This window comes from Ascaphus truei, chromosome 3 (assembly GCF_040206685.1).
Source record: "Ascaphus truei isolate aAscTru1 chromosome 3, aAscTru1.hap1, whole genome shotgun sequence".
Classification (NCBI taxonomy): Eukaryota; Metazoa; Chordata; class Amphibia; order Anura; family Ascaphidae; genus Ascaphus; species Ascaphus truei.
The window spans coordinates 415,781,740-415,803,284 of NC_134485.1; the positions used below are offsets into that span (position 1 = coordinate 415,781,740).

At 39.8% G+C, this 21,545-nt stretch overlaps 1 protein-coding gene across 1 annotated transcript; it reads right to left on the minus strand.

The window, feature by feature from the left end:
* Positions 1-680: 680 nt before the first annotated feature.
* Positions 681-20,132, minus strand: DGAT2 (diacylglycerol O-acyltransferase 2). Its single transcript, XM_075592688.1, has 8 exons — positions 19,980-20,132; positions 12,970-13,098; positions 11,209-11,316; positions 10,330-10,400; positions 7,093-7,297; positions 5,622-5,796; positions 4,810-5,012; positions 681-4,110 (listed from the first exon to the last, which is right to left on the minus strand). Exons 1-8 carry the CDS (start codon positions 20,017-20,019, stop codon positions 3,956-3,958), a joined length of 1,086 nt encoding a protein of 361 aa, XP_075448803.1. The 5' UTR covers positions 20,020-20,132; the 3' UTR covers positions 681-3,955.
* Positions 20,133-21,545: the final 1,413 nt, after the last annotated feature.

Consider the following 21,545-nt stretch of genomic DNA (forward strand, 5'->3'; position numbering starts at 1 on the left):
CAGTGACCTCTCTGGGAGATAATTCTGACATATGGTAACAATGTATAGGGGTTTTTGTTTTATCCTGTTATTTTAAGAAACTGTCCTGCATTTACAGTAATTGTATGTTCCTGTACTCCCTTTTCTGTAATTTGTGTGTATATAAACATTTAATAATTGATGGTTTGGGAGATTCTGAATAAACTGTTGCACACTCTAGAGAGTATTGAGATCCTGGCAGATATATTCATTTTACATATTGTATTTGCATAATTCTTGAGGGGTGGCAGTGTATAGATATATTGCAAATGAGTAAGGGGTAAATATTAACTCATTGGGGGTACCTTTGCGGAGGAGAAAGGTGAGTTGGCTAGAGTAGCCGGGTGGATTAACCTTGGTTGCATATCTAAATCACAATCTCACTTGTGTGCTGCTGTTCGTGACAGATGGATGGCAACAGATTTAGGAGAGATATTGCTCATTTGAGGCACCTTTGCAAAGGTGAAAAGTGGAAGTTGTGTATTTCCCTTTTCCATGGATAATCAGACATCAAACATTCCCTATTGTTTAGAAGCTTTGCAGCCTGTTTTTTCATGAAGACATAGGCCTTGCACACTTAACTGATCACACACAACCTTTTTATTAAATTAAATTTTTAGAGCGTCCTGGATAGAAAAATTATGATTTTCCTAGTCAATTAATTCTGCAACACATCTTCACACATTTATTTACATTCACCTGTACAAAAAAAAAATCACGTAATTATGTATATATATATATATTACAATAAATTGTTAAATCTTGAATAGTTTAATATAGATTTCGTAGGATGAAATAATTTTAGGGAATGTGAAGTACTGTTGCACAAAACAAGGCACATTGAAGAGTTGCTACAACCAAATCACTGTCAGAGACAAAAACTACTATCGTCATAGCTTAATCTTTAGCAAACACAATACAAAAATAACCACACCCTAGTCTCACCTTCCATGTAAACATTTTAAGGAAGGGTCAATATGTACATCTTTCCCATGTGCATCTTTAATTGAGAAATACACATCATTTGACTAAAATAATCTTGATACAGACACTTTCTTTTTACAATCATATAAAATTGCACTTCCCCAATACTGAGTTAATTTACAAAAAGAAAAAAACATTTAACGAAAACATTCTGATTCAGTTGACTGAAGACATTCTTACCGCTAAATTGGTGAGCATAATGGTTTAATAAAGAAATAAGTACACAAAGGCAAAGCAGCTCATCTGTTTCGTTTTGTTTGGTTTAACACCCTCATTACCAGAGAGAGTAGAAAAAAAAGAGGGCGAACCATCGAATTGCATTGGTTGTGCCTTAAGACAGAGTTTCCATGAAACTCCTTGTGCTAATAGAGGCCAATAATGTGATGCATCTTGGACAATGTAGTAAAATCAAGCAGTATCTGTCACTTAGAATAAAATATTGACTTGCAGTAGTAATAAATTACATTTAAAAGAAAACCCACGAGGGTTTGGTGTACCGGCTGATTGAGAGGCAGAGATCAGGCACCTGCAAAGGTAAATGACACCTAGTGGGCAATGCGTAATGGTACTAAACAGCTGACTGTTTTTTGAAGGGAGATAGGTTCACATTGTTAAACACACTTTAAAACATTGTCTTACAAACCTACAATACCACTTGCTTTAGAGGCAATCCAAGGTGGCAGTGTCTTTTGCATTTTTTATTAGGTTGAAGCAGGGGGGAGGGGTCTCCAGAGCTGAACCCCATTAATTTCAGCTCAGGGGACCCCCAGCTCCCAGAGATACTTACCTGCAAAATTAGGTGCCAGTAGCCACTCTCCTTGGCTACCAGGGTTCACAATATGTCTGCTGTTGAGACATTTCCTGGCACACAGGCCAATAAGAAGCTGCGACGTCATCGATGCACCTTGCTCTTGGCCCACGTGAGCTTCAACCGTTAAAGCCCAGCTTGCTGAGTCAGAGCAGCTACCAACACCTACTTCAAAAAGTTAAGGCTCTCCGGCAGTAGGGGGTCTCCAGAGCTGACATTAACAGGGTTCAGCTCCAGAGGATGCACCCATGGGAAACTTATTTTTTTTTTTTTTTTTTTTTTTTAAAGTATCCCCTTTTCTAGTTAAGATCTTATTATAATGAATACATTTCATTACACGAGTCATAACTTGACCTCATTTTATAAATGAGGCACAGTACTGCTATTTTTAAGAGAGGCACTTCAACCACTACGGCCATCTTCTGTGGTACAAAATGAGGCTACCTCTTGCACGACCTAAATCTTAAGTAGAAGTATTAGGTAACCAGAAGGTTCCATTTTTAACTCTAGCTTCTAAATCCTGTTCTAGTTTGTAAATTGATTCCTGTTCTAAGGGCAAATTCCCATTTTATTGCAACTACCACATTCATCAAGAACAATTCATTATAAAGCATTAGCCCTAATGGGAAATGGAAGGGGGTCAGGGGAGATAAAACAAAAGGCCACCAGGTCAAAGTGTCAAGCAATCTACAGGTACAGTTTTAGGGTGGGCAGACATTAATCATTGGGTGGCACAGGGGGCCTGAAGACACTTCCCTTAAAGAACCCCCGTGTTGCATTTTAACAGACATATTAAACATTATATTTTGACTTGTGGACCTGCTCATGTTCATATTTTTAGTTTTGCATTTTGGACTATACCAACACCTAGTATTAATAAGATGCATCCACCAATCTGCCTCTATTTATGCTTCTTGTGTGCATAAACCTGCTCTGTTTTTCCACTCTAGAGAAAACAGCTGTATACACCACAAACATGAATAAATGCAACTTGGTCTTTAATCAAGTTTCCAAGTCTTGCCGACACCCTAGCCTCTACTTCATATAGTATGAAGCAGGGAATTATTCTATTAACATTGCATTCCCATCCACATAACTTAATAGAAAAATGCAATGTGAGCATGTAACCTTATTATATTGAATAGGGGCTTTTAGGTGAGAAGAATGTTACACCATCCAATTTTAGGACTAGCAGCAGGTTTGGCCCCACTGATATTAAGGGTGAGCGGTGCTGGGCCCTATAATGCTCTGATCCTAAACGTCATTCTAATAAATTTAAACCCTATATTACTGTATGAGCTGCAAAATTGGTTGCCGATTACAGCTCAGACACCACTAAAGATGGGGTTGGGTCAAACACTTTTTTTAAGCAAGAGAGCCATGGTATTGAAACCAAACGCTGATACTATAACTGTTTAGTTCTGACAAAAGTGCTGAAAGCCTCACATGAAGTTACTGGTAATTTAGAACTAGCATTGTGTAGCTGATATTGCTTATTCATTAACTACAATATGATACATTTCCAGTGCTGCCATTTGTATAAAAAAAAATGTGGAGTTGAGCACAACATACAACTCAGCCAAATTTAACAGCTCTTCAGTGCCGGAGCAAGGCTGTGTCAGTAATAGTCACAATTAACACATTTGGGACTGAACGACAAGGCAGAAATCGAAAGCCTGAGTCCCATTACGGGAACAGGTTGGAGGGAAAGAACAGCTCAACTTTCAGCAATAACTTGTAAAAAAGGTATCTGAAAATAGTTATATAAAAAGGACATACAGTATATATATATAAAAAAAAACCACAATCAGAAGTGCTAATAAGAGAAGAACTCTGTTATCAGGTTCTTTAGTGCTGCTGACCAGCCCAGTTTTGTAGCCACGAAAACAACTCCTTCCATTGCCTCAGATAAGGTTTAAAGTACAACAGATTACAGCTGCAGTGTTGAAAGGTCAGAATTTTGCCTCCCAGATATATATACACAGTGATACATTAATGACAGCTTCCTACAATCAATAAAGGGGTTTCTCCATAACAAAAATACATGTTTTTGCCACGGAACACTGTTGGGTCTGAATCACAAAGAGAAACAGAAGAAAGGAGTCGCGTGTCATGTCTATCTGTGGTCCTTAAACTTGAAGTCCATTAGTTGATTTCCAACACGTCCGTCTCTAGAAGGCCAAGCTTGGTTTTGTACTTATCAAAAAGCTTCTCTAGGGAGGTCAGGTACATGCTGTGATATAGATCAACGTCTTTCTGGCTTGGATGTTCCATTTTGGGAACAGTAATCGGCTCCCCAACTGTAAAAGGAAAAGAAATAGAATGTTTATAGACCTGTAATCAGGCTTGCAATGCAATTGCAGATTAGCCAACTGTTCAAATATGTCAAAATAAATACTAAATAGCATTTACAAACATGTGCATTACCAAGTTTACTTTGTTAATCATCAGTCTTCCCAGATTAAAAACTATATTTTAGATTCACTTTTCAGTGGTTTAATAACCAGCGAGATGGGGGAGAAGCTGTTGATGCTATGTAGTGTTCAGATAACTACATTTTATTATAAATAAATAATTTTTATTAAAAAAAAAAAAAAAACATTCATCACAAAACTGCTAAATTGTCCAACAGGTTGAATTGCATCTTGAATTGTAGCCAGAACTATGAGCAGGGAAACAGTAACATTTCATTCAATTGTCCCTCCCCAATAAAAGGTTTTATTTTTCATCCCCATCAGCTCTGACAAATAGATAAAATCCTATAACGTGTAGTTTATTATATGGCCTAAACTCTGCAATGTTGAGCTTAGAGATATTAATGTAGTACATTTAGAAGACATTGGCAGTTTGTATAGCACCAATTTTTATTTTACAGGAGCATTTTAGTCAAAATGTAGTAGCTATGCAAATTAATTATGCTAGTTTATTTCAGACATTATATTGTGCAATAGAATCTTAACTGTGTAAAGACCAACCTGTATATCAAAAGCAAAACTTACCGACAGTAGTAATGGGCATATTATAAGGCACTAAACCCCAGCTACTTGATGAGAAGAAGCCACAGCCATGGAATACACATGGAGCAAAGCCAATGTATTTCTGAAATTTCCTCTGTACCCAGCGACCCCAAGATCCTTCTTCAAAGACCACCTGCTTGTAAGCTTCATTTTCACCAAACGAATAAACTGGAACTAGATCCGCTCTACAAGACGAGGAAAAAAAAAATAAAACCCACAGGATAAAGTATAGCTTGAAAGAAACACTAAAGATGCAATTACACTTCATCTAGAACCAATGGTGCCTTGTTTTGCCAACTTACCTACCATATGCACGCAACATAGTATTTGCACAGTCATTATGGAACATCTAATGCATTAGTTGGAGAAACTGTCTAATGGGGGTATAAATGTACAGCCTCTAATAAAGAGAAGTGTGGGTACTTTCTTCCATGTGTAAAGTTAAAATATGATAGTTTTTTTTTTTTATATCTACTTGTTGGTCCAATAAAAAGTTATGTTACTAAACATCTCCAGGTCCTTCATGGGGTATGGCAGAAGTACAAACACTGTATATAACGATGAAGGACCTGGAGAGCTACTACAACCACCTCCCTCCTTTGTTACTACAGCCTCTAACATAGAAAGCTTTATTTCCCCAATATGTCGTTTGGAATGTGACCACTACACTAGGTCATTGGTTTCTTGTATTCTGTTACAAACTAATCTTTGGCCATCTATGAAAATTAATTTTAATCAAACACACTGGCCAATATGATTGGCGTACATATCGAACGACTAAGAGACTTCTTTACCCGTGCTTCAGTGCAATCTTTACAAAGCCTTTCCGTTTCTTTAACATGACAGAGTTTTTCCCCGGTCTGCAATCCAAAGACTCGGCGGCTCCTCCGACGGCAATAACCACAGCATTTCCAGTGCCATTTTTTGATAGGATGTAGTCAATGGTATCACGATCTACAGGACATATACCTAGAAGAGATATATTTTAATAAGGTTTATGTATACATAAAACCAATTTACAGTAATACTAATCTGAGGGAAAACTCAAAATAAAGCCAATTGGCATACATGATCTACTTAGATTCTAGTAAAACAAAGAGAATTTTGAATCAAGTTTATGGTGTGTACATTAATGGTACTGGGGTGGCTGTTATTTTTACTATTATGTAGCTGTGAATAAACATTTTACAAATCTAGAAATTGTGTAGACCGGATTCTAGATCCATTACCTGGTATGGATGGTATGAAAAATTAAATCCCTTTGAAAATGTTGCCTCAAAATGTACCAAAGAATTAGAAGCAGTGATTTTACAAGCCACATTAAACACCAACTTGTGAGATAGGTTAAAGACAATAGCAGTTACACAGAAGCCTTGAATCAGCAGTCAGCTGTCATCTGCCCATCTACACCTAATCAGTCATGTTACAAACGTGGACTACAAAAATAAAGCACATTGTTTTACTTGCCAGATACAAAGAGGACAAGGACAATGCCATGACTGTAGAGTGACCTTGGGCAGCCATTTAACTTCCTCCATACAACTTCACCGTCTTAAACAGCCATATTAAAATCATACAGGACTGGCAGAATTCCTACCAAAAAGTACTACAAGTATGACATTCCTAAAGTACTGGGGGATATGTTAACGCTGTGCTATATTTAGGTTACACTTTCCTTCCTGTTTCAAATCATGTTAATATATTATGTCTATTCTCCCAAATGTATTAATTTATTTTAGCTTTATATACACTGGCGACACACTTTATTCGAGCTCGGCTAGTCCCACGAATTCGGGTATACCCGGGTGTATTGAGGTTTGTGACTGTTTTCTGCCCGAGTGCATTGAGTTATTTTCCAGGCAGGGATTGAAGCATTTTATTCCAGCTGGCTGCAATACTGCACAGTATATATATATATACTGCATTACAATTCATGAATTTATGCCATCTGGTAGACACGCGAAGCATTGCAGCCTATTAAATCCTAATCATTATCATTTAACAAATCAGCCGCCCATCAGCCAGGCATGAACCCAGGCTGGGAAGGCAAATGCAACGGGGCTTGTCAGAGGTGAGAAGCGGCGCATTCCAGGTATCTGCCAGGTACATACCGGGTATTTGCTCGAATAAAGTGTGTCGGTGCAGTAGATGAGTTTTGCACTGAAGGCCTCAACACTTCTCCTGTTTAACTGGTTAAAAAATTAAAATAAAGTCCTACATATACTGTACACGGGTGAAAGGAAGAATGATCGGTATTGTTCTTACCTCCAGACATCAAGTAGTCCCGTAGCACAGGCATTCTGAAATTCCCTGCCAGTGTGGCCAGGTAAGGTTTGACACCAGGGAACTTCTTGGAGACACCAGTGGCTTCTGTACCGAAGTTACAAAATGCTCCTAGGCACATTATTCCATGCGGGTGATATCCAAAAATATAGTTCCTACTGGGAAGCAGGTTGTGCGTTTTCACCAACTGGAAAGAGAATATTTGAAGCTTTTAAGTCACTTTTACAAGCATTTGATATAGTTGAATTAACAGGTTTGAACACAATGTCAAATATCAAAAGATCAATAACCATGTAATGTAAAGAAAATAAAACTGATGGGATGCTATAACCACCAAGGGCAACTAATACAAATTCCCAAACTGTAGAAAGTAGAATACAAAATGGTACCAGTGGGCAAAGCATTGTCAAACAGGCCCATGATTTGGACCATATTGTTCGGCTTTGGGCTTGTCATGAAACAGCCTACATTGAGCGCAAAATGTTGCTGATATTTATGGCAATGTAAAAACCTTCTATATTTAGGAACCAGTAGTGTTGCAGCCTTCCTCTACAGTACTTTCTAATATTTGGACATGTATCTCCCTTACTGTGAAGAAACTGATAAGCATCACTTGAGCATTTAATCAAGGTTACCATGCACAGAACAATTACAGGTTCTCGCATATCTTCAATAGTCTGCACAGAGTGGGCCAAATGGTTGTGATCTGCTAGCAATGTCGATATAATTGTCTGTCACCTTTCATTCGGATCAGGTTGTGTGGACCTATTTATTTAAAGAATACAATTTTATAGGATGCTTTTAAATATAGAGACATTGGCACCAAGCACATATAGTGCAGAAGAATGAAGTGTAAAGACAAGGATGGATCAGAGACTCAGGTCTTTGTTGCCTGTCCAGTACAAAGAGGGATTTCCTCTTTATAGTGGACGATAACTGCCCACTTGACAGTTTGCAGCTTTTTATTTAGGATGATAGACTAGATAGTGTGACCAATCAAAAACATCCATTGGACCTTATTGAATTGGTCTCATAGTGCTTTACAATACAAGAGTTGAGTCAACGCTCTCAAGATACCTGGTAGTTAAAGTCGATACAATGGCCATATTTCTGAGGAGCAAGTTATACTGCAAAGTATCTTTACAGTCATGAAAAGTAGCAGATTGTCTGCTGTAGAACAAGGGAAATACAGGCACATTAAGTTGGTATGGTCCTCAGGTTCCCCCATGTACCCCCACCAAAAAAAAAAACCTCCACCACACTGGTCACTTGCCCATCTGTTAATGCCTAGTGGTAACTTATTTGTTTTCTTCACAAGCCCAATTCCCAGACTGCAGTGAATAGTAGAGGCAGAGAGTCAGGAGGCATCAGAAAACGTGGGCACTGACAGAATGGTTGGGAGGACAAAGAGGGGAGCGTTCAGATACGGGGCTGTATACTGTATAGTGCTAGGAAGCTCTGTATTGCTTCTTAAGATATGGGGCACTAGTGCTTTATTTGCCACTGGCCTCAATGTTGCACATTCACTAGAGTTGGCCAAACATACAGTAACATTTGATTAATGTTTTCCACCACCCCCAAACTTTGGTAAATGCACAACTTAACTTTAAACTGAAGTACTAGCAAAAGGCAAAGCATTAATTAAAAATTTAAAAAAAAAAAAAAAAAAAAAAAACTATTTTTCCTCCCCCACAAGGGACAGGGCATGAATATGTTTGTTACAAAAAAAAAACTATTTAAAACATTTCTATATAAAATATGAAAAAAAATAATTTTTAAACCAGAAGGCCGATCAAGCAACTGCTCCCCAAACAGATTCATATCCTGTTTAGGCACATACATTGGGCTGCAGAAAGTTGGGCCATTATTAATGCGGACCGCTAATAAATTAAATTTTTCAGATGCCCCAAGCAAAAATATTGCTTACAGTAGGTACAGAACAAAGACTTTTGTATGAAAATAAATAAATAAAATAATCTGTTGGCACAAGCGTTAAGAAACTGCGGTAGATAAGTTAATTCTGACATCAATATGCATTCTGCATCTCTGGGTCTCAACACCTGCAATGTTATGGTTTCCTTTATCAGCTAAAGAGGTTGGAGCAACAGTGACAAAGTTCAATGCTATAAATGTCTGAGAGACAGCAGCGTACAGATTGCATGGGTCAGCAGCCAGAACCGGGTTTCAGTCAATGTCCTAACAAACGTGTAAAGATTTTCCCTTTAAAAGCGTCGTCCGTCAATTATTTGATTAGACTCAAGTCTTCTGTTGTATATTAGTTCTGATGCAGGTTGGTTAAAACGTTATGTGCAACAGACTTCATTAATGCCACTGGATAATCTGTTGGAGAAGGAATGAAAGCCAAGCCACACGAGAAATCAATTCCATTTATAGTTGAACGTTCTACCGTGCAGTGAAGTCAAGATGATGTATTGTAATTACAGAATGTATAACCTTACAAGCCTCCTAATCAATATAGTCAGACGCAGTATACCACTATTAATGCCTTAACCCCACTTTTGAATGGTGCCCTTAATGTGAAATAAAAAAAAAAAAAAAAAAAAAAAAAAGGTATTCGCTTTAGTATGTGTCCACCCATTTAAATATTCTGCACGAATTCCGTTTTGAGAATATAAAAATCTTCACACTTTAACGGTCTTTAGAAGTGCCCAAGAACCCACATACAGAGCAGAGAAGGTCTTAAAAAAAAAAAAAAAAAAAGTAGTTGGAGTGAGAAAAAAGACCCAAGGTCACCCCCCTCTCCCCCACACAGAAAGGCAATTTAAGGAAGCAGTACGTATAATGGTTCCTTTGCTATATAACTGTAAAGATCTCCTGCTGAGGTATTATGCAGATAAGTGATAATACTGAATACCTGCACAAACAATGGATGCAACAACAGTGTGCTATGCATCAATATAGTACAAAGCAATTAGGAGTATGTGGGTGTTGAAAGATACAATTACGTTACAATCTGGGAACATTGATCAATATCAAGACATAAAGACATCAACAGTCAACACATGTTTTGGAAACGTACACATTTACATGAGTATGTCTTCATATGACTTGTAGAAGGTTTAAATGCCCTTGTCCCAAATCATGTAAAAGATGGGGCTTTTTAAATATTGTAAAGCTAGTTACTGTACCACAAGAAATGTGAAGGCAATATACAAGTAAAAAACAAAAACAAAAAAAAAACCACACAATTGAACATACCCTTATGGGAAAATAGTCTCTGAAGTATCGCCATACTGTCCAGTTCCTAACCCAGGAGGACCGCCTCCCACCTGGAAGCAGAGTTTAGTCCCGTTAATAAAATGGACACAATGATACAGTGCACAGAAGCGCAACAAAAACCCTCCAGAATACAATAAAGACTTAGTCAGTGCATCTACCCATCTCCCTCAAATAAAACCCTCTTTAGATAAATAGCCTGATATGAACTTTGCATCATATTCATAAAAAACCGACAGCAATTTTTCTGAATAGTATTTGCACTTGTTTTAACCAATTTAAAAAATAACTACATTAGGCATTTTTCTATAGGGCCTGGTAAGGAATTTGATGTGCCACCCCCACCCCCCTCCCCCCAATGAGGTCACATGTGTACAGATACAAGCAGCCAGATCCAAAAATACAAACACTGCTCAACATGCATCAGTCACATCAAATGTAATACTTGGGCATCTGTTCACGAGAGCCAACAGCAAGAGCTCTATATATTCTGTATGTTTGTGCATGGAAGGCATCCCAGCAGAAATGGATTAATGGTATCAACCAATCTGGGACAGAAGAAACATAACAAAAGTGATTCACTTATTTGGTCCTAAAGAAAACAAGAAATTAGCTCAATGGAGTGCTGCACACAGGTGTGTTGGAAAACACAAAAAATAAACCCCTGAAGGTTGCATTTGCTAAATAAAAGTTAGTTTTAATGACATGTACAGTACTGTATACTGTACATTCAAATCTTAAGAGCCCAGCATGCTGAATTTCAGAGGGAGCAGAGTACATGTTTATCCTCACAGCTTTGTGTTGTTACTGGAATAATCGATCATGCCACTTACAAGCACTGACTGAGCATGCAGCGCTTACCTTTGTTAGGTGTATTCCAGTCAACCACCAGCCAAGCCAGATACAAAGCTGCAATCAGCCAGCAGTCAGTACAAAAAATATACAGAAGTATTGCAGTACAGGAGACGCCTGTTAAATGGAAGATAAAAATGCATCAATTCTCTGTTGGTTACCATTTAAGATGCCTTAAACATGGTGTACGGAAGTAGTAACAATGTCACCCAAGGGAAGGCCATGCAACGCATGTTAAAGCATGACCGTGATGAACAGGTTTGTTTATTTAAATAAAAGGCATGACGTTTTCCAAACTCAGATTTGAATGCATTGTAAACATCAGCAACAAAAGGACTACACAATGCTTCACGTCTTAACACAGGACAGGCAATTATGTTTTACTAGATACATGTAATATCAGTCAACAATTAACCATAATACAATAAAGTCATGCTGCTTTACTACCAGAAATTGCATATTGGTTACACAAAGAAAAACAAAAGATGCAAAATGCCTAGTGTATTATTGTCACTTTTTTTAATTTAAACAGCATAAGCAATTTTACACATTATAAAAGGATCAGTTCAGAACTGCAAGGGCCTAACAGAAGGAATTGGAGAATATTTTACAGTAGAGCTTTTGAAACCTCACAGGTCTCCTTTCCAAGTGCACATTCATATTTCTTTTAATGAAAAACTCATGTGGAATCCATGAAGTACTTTATAACCATTTGTAGCAAGTCTTGGAGATGCACCGGTCCAGACTTGTAGCACTTTGAACCATGTTTAAAAAAGGAGTAATCCTAGATCGCAAATTATAAAAAAAATTTAAATATAGAATTGAAGGGGGGGGGGGGGGGGATCTCAGGAGCTGAACCCCATTAATTTCAGCTCCCGGTCCCCACTAATTCCCGAGATACTTACCTTCAAAGTAGGTGCCGGTAGCTTCTCCGGCTCAGCAAGCAGAGCTTTAAAGTGCCTGCATTACATTGGCCAATAGGAAGCAGTGATGATGTTACTGCTTCCTATTGGCCCATAGGGCCTGAGATCTGACAGCAGATATTGTGGAGAGCGGCTACCGGCACCTAATTCGCAGGAGAGTATCTCTGGAAGCAGGGGTCCCCAGAGCTGAAGTTAACGAAGGTTCAGCTCCGGAGAATCCCGGCTTTAAAAAAAAAAAAAAAAAAAAAATAGTTATTAGTATAGTTTGACATGCCGATTTGTTCGTTGCCTTTAATGAGGTATCATGGTATGCAAAGAATAAGTTGTAGTACTGTTAGCGCCGTTTGTGCAGCCGTGCGCCTGTGTGAACGGGCGTGCACATGACGCACGCTTTGTGTGTATGCTGTGAGTGAGGTACGGTATGTGTGCATGTTTAAATACACACACGCGGCGCAAATTCCTTTTCTTCATCCTCTCCCCTGTCGGCCGGTTCCACGCTCAGTTGTGTGCGCGCGGCACCATTATAGAAATGCTGACTAACCTCAGCCAACTGATACTGCCACACGCACGGCGTAGCGCACGCAGTATAGAACCAGCCTTAGTTTGCGCATATAGTGCCCGCGAAGTCACCGCTAGCGAAAGTTGTATTTCGCTTTGCGGCGGTGCGGACGACCAGTCCATTGATTGGTTCAGTGGCCGTCACGTGGCGACAGCCACTGAAAAATCAAATATTCCCGGCAGCAAAAAAATAATAAAAAAGTTAGCGCACGCGGCGGCGACAATGCATTTGTTTTCGGGGCGACAGCGCGGCCTTAGTCGTAAGCCATTGAAATCTGAAAGCTCTTACCCAGGATGAGGAAGCTGATCACCCATTGTAGCACAGAGATTATCTGAAGGTGCTTTTCAACTCTTGACTTTGACCACAAAGGGCTAGACGGCAAGTCATGAACTGCAGAGAGGATACTGGATCCTGTACCTGGAGAGGAATACAAATGGAAAAAAAAAAGCACGTTTTGTAATGTTAATCACCATGCAAGTCAACGTGGCACCATGAATTAGTTCACTTTTGTTCCTAGATGGGACAGATCCAACAAACTAGATTATAGATAGATATCCATTCAATATGTGCATCAATACAATCTGCACACTGACACGTGATTAGCTAAATTGCCGACCGATCCGTTCTCATGTGATAGAACATTCGGCTTGGGGTTCACTAAATGTTGCACTGACAGCCAAAGTTCTGTGAGGAAGATCATGTGACCAGGTAGGCACTGGAGAGAGGGCAGGGCTCAAAAAGGTGATTTTTCAGAAGGGCTAGGGGATGCGACTTTGTAAATGGTTGCTATAGGAACAAAAATGCTTGTTACATTAGAATACATTAAATGTTCTTTATTTTTTTGTAAATGCTACAATTATTATTATTTTTTTAAATAAACACGTACTGTAGGATATTGCTTGAACTGCAGCTTTAAGTGAGGGGGCGGGGGGGGAATAATCAATGTCCAAAAATCATTCACATGCAGAATTTTTTTTTTTTGTCTGTCACATTTAAAAATTATGTTCTCTACTACACCCTTTTCTGAGCTCGATTGATATGTTAACATCGTCTGTAAACTTCAGTGCTGGACAATTAAGTAAACCTCAATTAGAAAGAAAAAGTGCAGTATTGTCCCTAAATGACCCATTTTCAAATACTCTTCATGTGATGTTAAAGCAGATTACCAACTTTTTTCCCCATCTCAGTTCAAAGAGATTTTTGCTGATTTTTTTTTCCCTATTAAAATACAATCCTGTAGTAGAGTTCACATGGAAACGCCTGCCATTTGTTCTCACCACCAGGCAACATGCTTTTCCATGCAGGACTACAAAATAATCTTTGTTACAGAAGCTTACAATCAGATCAACTCCTATTAAAGCTGCAGACCAAGCAATATCCTACGTGTGCCTTTTTCTAAAAATAAATTTTGTACTATGAGAAAACACTTGTCATTCAGTTGTTTGAAAAAAAAATGTAAAAAGCTAAATTTTTAATAATGCAACAAGCATTTGTTTCTATAGCAACCATTTACAAAGTCACATCCCCTTCCTCTTCTGAAACACCCCTTTTTAGCCCTGCCCTCTAGCAGTGCACCAATTGTATCTAGTGACTGCCTGGTCACATGATCTTCCCCATAGAACTTTGCATCTTTGGTCCTCTTCTGCTGCACTGAGCCATTTAGTGAACCCCGAGCCGAATCTTCGCCGATCAGAGGAGAATGGATCGATCGGCAACTTAGCTACAGTAATTACTTATTGTGTGGCTTTGTATTGATGCACATATTAGAGAAAAAATAAATAAAAAAAAAACTTTAAGGTTAATGTAACAGATGCAAATGTTTTATTTATTATGAGCAAAGATTTTTTTTAAAAATCCTGATTTCTACTGTATGTACTGTACCAATATATACACACAAATTAAGATTAGTGATAACTTCCCTATAAAAACAGCAGATTGGTTATTAAAGTCAGTCATTGGTTTTCAAGCTACTACAATTAGTTGTAGATTCTGAGTTCCAACCAACACAAGTGTGTCACAGCTCTGAGACAGAAAGTGCCAGGGTAGGATGCCACAGGGTGAGGGGGGGGTGAAGTAAAGAAATATATTTAAGCATGTGTCCAATACAGCCTTAATATTTCCACCCCCTTCCCCCCGCACTAGTATACCAGTTTTAGATGTTGGACACACACCTAGTAGTGCTTAAAAGACAATTATGCCCAGAGACATTAACAGGTTAAAATGCACCAGGATGTTCCGTACATGGGCAGTTCAAACAAAATTACTTTAATTCAGGGGTGGGTAACGCCAGTCCTCAAGGGCCACCAACGGGTCAGGTTTAGGCTATCCCTGCTTCAGCAAAGGTGGTTCAGTCTTGTAGCAACCTGTGCTGAAGCAGGGATATCCATGAAGAGCTGACCTATTGGTGGCCCTTGATTGGAGTTGCCCACCCCTTTCCTATCAGAGAAGTTCAGGTAAATAAAGTGTTGAATCTTGTTTTACAACACAAGCACAGACCCGAGGATTGCATCAATGCAAACTGATCTAAAAAAAAATCTGCTCTGTTTTATTTTAAAGTGTAACACACACCAGATAGATCACTTCAATGTTAAAGTCTGAGCACAGTGCTTTGTATTAAGGAATGACACTTTGCTACTTGCTAGAGAATTATACCTCAATGTGTTGCCACACTGGAATCTGCAACCTTTATAATGACAGTTGTTACATCAAACAGGTTTGTGCACAGCACACTCTGCTTCAAGTGTCCATCAGCATAGCACCCAGCTAAATTACTGGAGCCTCAAGGTGCATCAGTCAGAGGTCAGTACCAGAGACCAACTGATTCAAGAAGGACCTTCAGAGTAGAACATTGTACACTACTTGGCATAGGGTTTAGATAGCAGCTGAGCGCCTCTGCAGTTAAAATGGGCATTGGATGATCTCCAGTTGGTATTGTGAGGGGGACGACACTGTAGTGAAATGGTTTTTGTTCAAATGAGCTCTGCATTTACCATGTAAAACAGCAACAAAAAGCGTCATACGATAGGTGTGTTTCTTTGGAGATGCATTTATTTGCATGCACAGGTCAACGAAAAAAAGTTACAAAGATCACAAATGGGCCCCTGGTGTTAGGAAGAGCAGGTACAGGATAAGAACTCTTAAACCAATATCATTTATAAAAATAAACACATCCCTGATTTCTAAGCAGGTAAAATTAACCCCTCAAATACAGTTGAGCACCATGAGGGAAATTAGTCCACTCAACAGGTTAAACATTACCCAGGTAATGCAGAAGCCAGATGGGCACCTGACCTCTCGTACTGAAACGAAGCACAAGTTATATATGCAGTTATATCACAAGGCACAAACTAGGCTAGCAGAGCAGGAACTACTTATGTTTCCAAGGCAACGCACTATTTTTACTTCTAGTACCAACTTAAATAAAAAGAGAGAAATTGTTTTGGTGCATCTTTCCCACACTCCACGCTTAGTGCTGGCGACAGATGACGTCACCCGTCACCGTCCGCGATTGTTGTAATTTGTTTTTTAGTGACGGTCGCCAGTAATGTCACTAAAAAGGGGCGGGCCGCACAATTTAATTGTTTTAGAGACAGTCACATGTGGCAACTGTTTAAAAAAAAAAAAAAAAAAAAAACACAACAAGTAGACACGGCTACCAATTTTCCAGACGCGACGTCGCTCTGTCGCCATTACTATAAGCGCTGGCAACAGACAATTGTTTTGTTTGAGAGACGTCACCGGCACTATAAGCGCAGCCTTATGTTTGGCCTTTTGCTACCAAATTAATTGTCCCTATTCACTCGATTTATGGCTGGATTATCCAGCTGTGCCAGCACCTTATCTGGATACATTGTATGAACATTTTGTTGATTCAATGTGAAAGATCCCATTTTGAGATCTTGTTCATGATTTTTTGTACAGCACAAGGTTTATGAGAGGTTCACGCTACCAGTCTATGTTTTCTATTCATTAGTAAATATACAGTAGTTTTGATATCCGTGTTGCAGACACACATTGTTCCCTTTGCTCCATTATACAACGACATGTCTCAGTCATGGCGTCTGTCACTATGTCCTTAAATAAAAAGGATTTACATTTATCCAAGTTGTGTTAACACTCAACAGGCTGCTTGTGGGGGTGTACAGAAGAAATGCTGGCATTTCCAGGCAAGCAGAATTAAGGGGGGCCCTATATAAATGAGGGGGTAACCACAACTGTCATTTTGGCAGGGGGGGGAGGATTAGAAAGGGGGTCCAACAGTCAATTCTACAAAGTTAACTGAGCACGACCAGCTTAAAAATGAAGACCAGAGCTACAGATACACATCCACTTGAACAATTCATAACAACGCAGATAAATGGCTTCACCATCGTGCAGTGTAACCTTACCGCCTTCTTGTTACGGAGCATATTAAGTTTCAGAGTCTCCTGTTTATTTCATGAGGCATCGTTATGTAGGGAAACGTGCATAAATATTTATAAATGGAGCTGCATTTTCTACACATGTAGATGGCAACAGGATGCAAGAACCATAGCAAAGGACAGGAGGGAGAAACCCAATGTGAGGTCTTCAGAAACCACTGCAAATCTAACGAAGACCTAAAACCATGGCTGGGATTAACCCTTCTGCTGCTAGTGGGGCCAAAGCCAAACAATGATGGGCCAACTTCACCCCTGGCCTATAGTTATGCTGAGCAGTCAGTGTGATGGTACTTTGCCTATGGATTACAACCATGTTTTATACAGATGTACAAAATGTTATTGCACCCCGTGGCTCGCACCCGCAGGTGAGATGGTGCAATAGTCCCACCACCTTCTCGCACGCAGCTGATCCAAAAAAAATTGGCCGCTTATACCGTGTACGAGATGGGGGTGGGGCTATTCCTCCATTTCAGCCACAGGTTGTAACATATTAGTACTTTGTTTTTTTTCTACAAAGGACTGACTTGAAAGCAAGGCAAGTGCCATGCCCAAATAAAAAGCATTGTATAAGCCTGTCTAAACTTTGGTGCAAAGTGCTTTTGTCCAGTAGTAAACATGCTTAAAAAAAGGTTTTGAAGACAGCCATTTTTTAGTCACTTCGTCCCCTGGTTATACTGCATTCTGATAAAAGACACTTGTGCACCAAATACAAAGAACCCCCCTTAGCCCGTTTCAAATTCAGTGAAATGAATTCTAGGCATGTTAGAGGATATTTGAAAGTTAATAAATGGGAAGTGCAGTATTAGACACCTACAGTACAGAACACTTAGAAATGGCAGCACGGGTGCAAAGCAAAATTCCAAGGCTAATATTTAAAGGGAAGATCTGGACATAACAGAATAAAAATACAAAAAATAGTGCTTACTGGATGTTCAGTCTGACTTAAGGGCAAATTCTCAAATAGTAAACATTTTCTACTCTAGCACCAAGTAATGCCAGCAGTTGAATAGCACAGCAACACTTGGACTGTGCATCTAAGCAGGCGAGGTGATTTTTAGAGCCATCTCTTTATACACTTGTCAACTGGTGGCTCTTGGCCTGCTCAGGTCAATTTCATTGGTTGTTGCTCAGACAGCCAAGTGCAATTCTTTGCAACAATATCCCCTTGGAAGTCAAGGGGACGCTATATAAATCAATACCTTGAATGCGTGTCCATGCGTACAATACTCATGGCCTTTCTACTCTAGTTGGAAAGCGCGAATATATAGGGTATATTTTTATACTACACAAACATGCCCAAGGTGTTGACAGTGGAATTCAAGCCAAGTTCATAACTTCAGAGGCAGTGCTCATATAGTGCAGTAGACAAAGGAAGGCAGGTGCAAATCTGGCAGCCAACGGATAAACGACTAATTATTGTGTAAGCCATCTTCCTATTGTCCCTTTTATTTCAGCTTTGTCAAAAAATGACCGGTCTATAAAATAGTAAGTGCTATTATTTGTGAATCACTGGTAAGGGTTTTCTTAGCCATTATTGGTGTGTCTGACAGCAAAGAGGCTGTGGTGCTAGGTCAAACAGCCCCTATTTGGGCCGTAGAAAATAGTGAATAGGATATTCAGAGTCAACTATCTTGGCTCCAAGCTTATCCAGGTCTGGCTGTCCAGCTCTCGTTATTACCTATAGAATACAGGAGATATTAGTGCATCCCTCCCACCATCATTAGAATGGCAAACATGGTATTAGCCAAGTGTCTGAAACTGTAAAAAAACAAGCTTGTTCAATCCCTTTGTGACCTTCGAGAAGCTTAGTCACTTGCACTTTAAGCAGAAAAACATCAGAACGTAAGCTCTTGAGGACAGACAATCACGGTGCCTGGGAGTGCGGCTATGTAAATCATTGTTGTATCAGACGAGAATTACACAACTGTTTGTTCAGGGACAATGCCAGACCCAACAACTTTGCTGCAGCAGTGATTGCAACGGGTGGTAAAGTAACGCATTAGTGTTCTCCCCCGAGTGCAACAGGATTACACGCTCCCTTCCAAAAGAGCAACATAAGAATCTTTGCACAAGATGTAAAAAATAAAATAAGTTAATGAGTTGGCAGCTAGTGGGTTAAAACACAAGTTGAATCCATTAATCCAGGGATGGCCACCTCCAGTTCTAAAGGGCCACCAACAAGTCAGGTTTTCAAAATATCCCTGCGTCAGCACAGGTGGCTCAGTCAAAGACTGCATGCACCACCTGTGCTGAAGCAGGGATCTCCTGAAAAACTTGACCAGCTGGTGGCCCTTGAGGACTAGAGTTGCACACCCCTATGGCTATGGGGGTAACCCTTTCACTGCCAGAGGGGGCTGCACATAAAGGCTTAAAACATTACGGGGGGGGGGGGGGCGGGGCGGGGAGGTTACCACAACTTCTAATAACAGGGTCATGAAATGTTGGGTAATAAGCCAGTCATAAGGGTTAGAAGCAATTGCAGGAGGGGTTAAAAAGGTCAGCTAGAAGCTGGCCACAAAAAAAATAAATGAGACTTTACCTTAGAAGCACAGCAAAAAGGGCGAGGAGATTTAACTCCTCCCTGGCCAGTAACATTTATAAAGCACCAACATATTCCACAGCGTGGTACATAGCAAACCAAATTCATAAGAGGTTAATAATGCATAGCAAAGTTACAAATACTATTAATTAATAGAATGACAATAGTATTAATAATAAATAGAATGATAGTAGTAGTAGTAATAATAATAAATACATATCATTGTGCACCTCCCTGAGGTATAAGGCAGGGTTCAACTTGCTGATGATTAGACCCCCCCCCCCCATGTGGATCCCCAGCCAGCACCCCACTGTGTGCATGCACCAGCCCGTCCTTACCCCGCAGCACCCCGGAATAAGCCGCTATGATGGTCTTCATGTTGCAGGTCAGACACACGCCGCTACTGGTGGCTGTTTTCTGCAGGCAGCTCCCATTCCCCGGCCCCTGACTGCAGCAACGAGCCCAGCGCACAGTCTCAGCTTTTATAGACAGCACAGGTGGGAGGGGGACTCACCCAAACAGCCAGCTCCAGGGGGAGGGGCGTGAGCCTGGGATTCAACCCTGGGTCTGGGGAGACACAATGAAGGTGCATGTCCACTGTGAGATCATTGGCCATGGTATGGACATGCATTGTTGCAGCAGCAGCTGTCTGTCTCCTTGATACAGTAGCATACAGGCAGCTCCCCTGCGATAAGAGCCACTGCTGCTGCATGTTACTGACCTGTGTCTGTATACACACTCATGGGTTTTGTGGTGGTGTGTGAGCTGTATGATGGCTTTAAGCAATAATATTGTAGGGGTCCCTCAGCAGCTATCATTATACCGATTACCCCACAGACCCTACAGTACATACAGTAGCTCTTAAACATAAATTCACTTAAGTTTCCCTGTCACTGGTATGAATTAAATAGCAGTAGCAATTAGTCCAGTTGCTGTAGTGCAAGATAGTTATCTTATACAAGACTCCTCGTGTGGTCTCATGCTAAAAAAAGGGGTTTTTTTTTCTCTCTGCCCACTCCCTTCTCTTTAAGGGTAGGGTTTAGTCTCTTTGTATACATGTAGTGCACAATACAATAAATGAGCGCTTCAGTATTAGGGGATAGCTTTTTTTAATTGGACCAATAATTGATATTTTAGGGCAAGCTTTGGAGAGTTCTCTCCCTCCTGTATTCTAAAGCATGTCCTAAAATATCAATTGTGAATCCAAATAAAAGGTATCAGCTAATCCTTAATTTTGCTCTGTCACTAGTAGGAGCTTCCATGCAAGTGGGCACCATGGAAGCATTGACACATTTGCTGTAACATGTGAATTGTATTTATTTATTTGTTTATTATTATATAAACATCAGATCTACTTTAAGTTTTACATACAGTAATATCCTCAGCTTCCAGCTGATCTAAAGTAGCTGAAGGTTCTGAGATTTGACCAATGGGTGCAACAGACAGACAGCAGTGCTCTCCCCTGCTCTTGCACACTCAGATATAGGTACAGCTGTTTTTCAATAGGTACAAGACCCACAAATTACAGATACTGACACTGTACCTATTAAATAGGTGTAGTTGGAGGGTATCCCCTAGTGGCCAATGTTGTCTCTTTGTCAAGGATACTTTGAGCTGCTATGAGTTGGCTGAGTGAGTAAAATCACTGACACTGAAAACAATGAAAAGTCACTTCATCTCCCTGTGCCTCAGGCATAAAAAAAAAAACAGATTGTAATCTCATCTGGGCAGGGACTGTGTCTGTAAAAATCTTATGTGAAATGCTGCTCGCCGAACATTATATTATAATTGTGAAGCCCTTTGAGTCCCATTGAGAAAAACGCACTATATGAACTAAAGTTCTTATTACTACTTTGAACTACATCTGAAAGACACCCCACATTGTCACTGAAACATATATGATT

What these genes read in the sequence shown, in the direction of transcription:
- DGAT2 (XM_075592688.1), bottom strand. Translation starts at nt 20,019, where the DNA reads ATGAAGACCATCATAGCGGCTTATTCCGGGGTGCTGCGGG. An exon ending in CTGGAATACACCTAACAAAG is followed by an intron (nt 10,401 to 11,208) that starts GTAAGCGCTGCA and finishes CTCTGCTTCCAG; the next exon opens with GTGGGAGGCGGTCCTCCTGG. An exon ending in GAGACTATTTTCCCATAAGG is followed by an intron (nt 7,298 to 10,329) that starts GTATGTTCAATT and finishes TTCTCTTTCCAG; the next exon opens with TTGGTGAAAACGCACAACCT.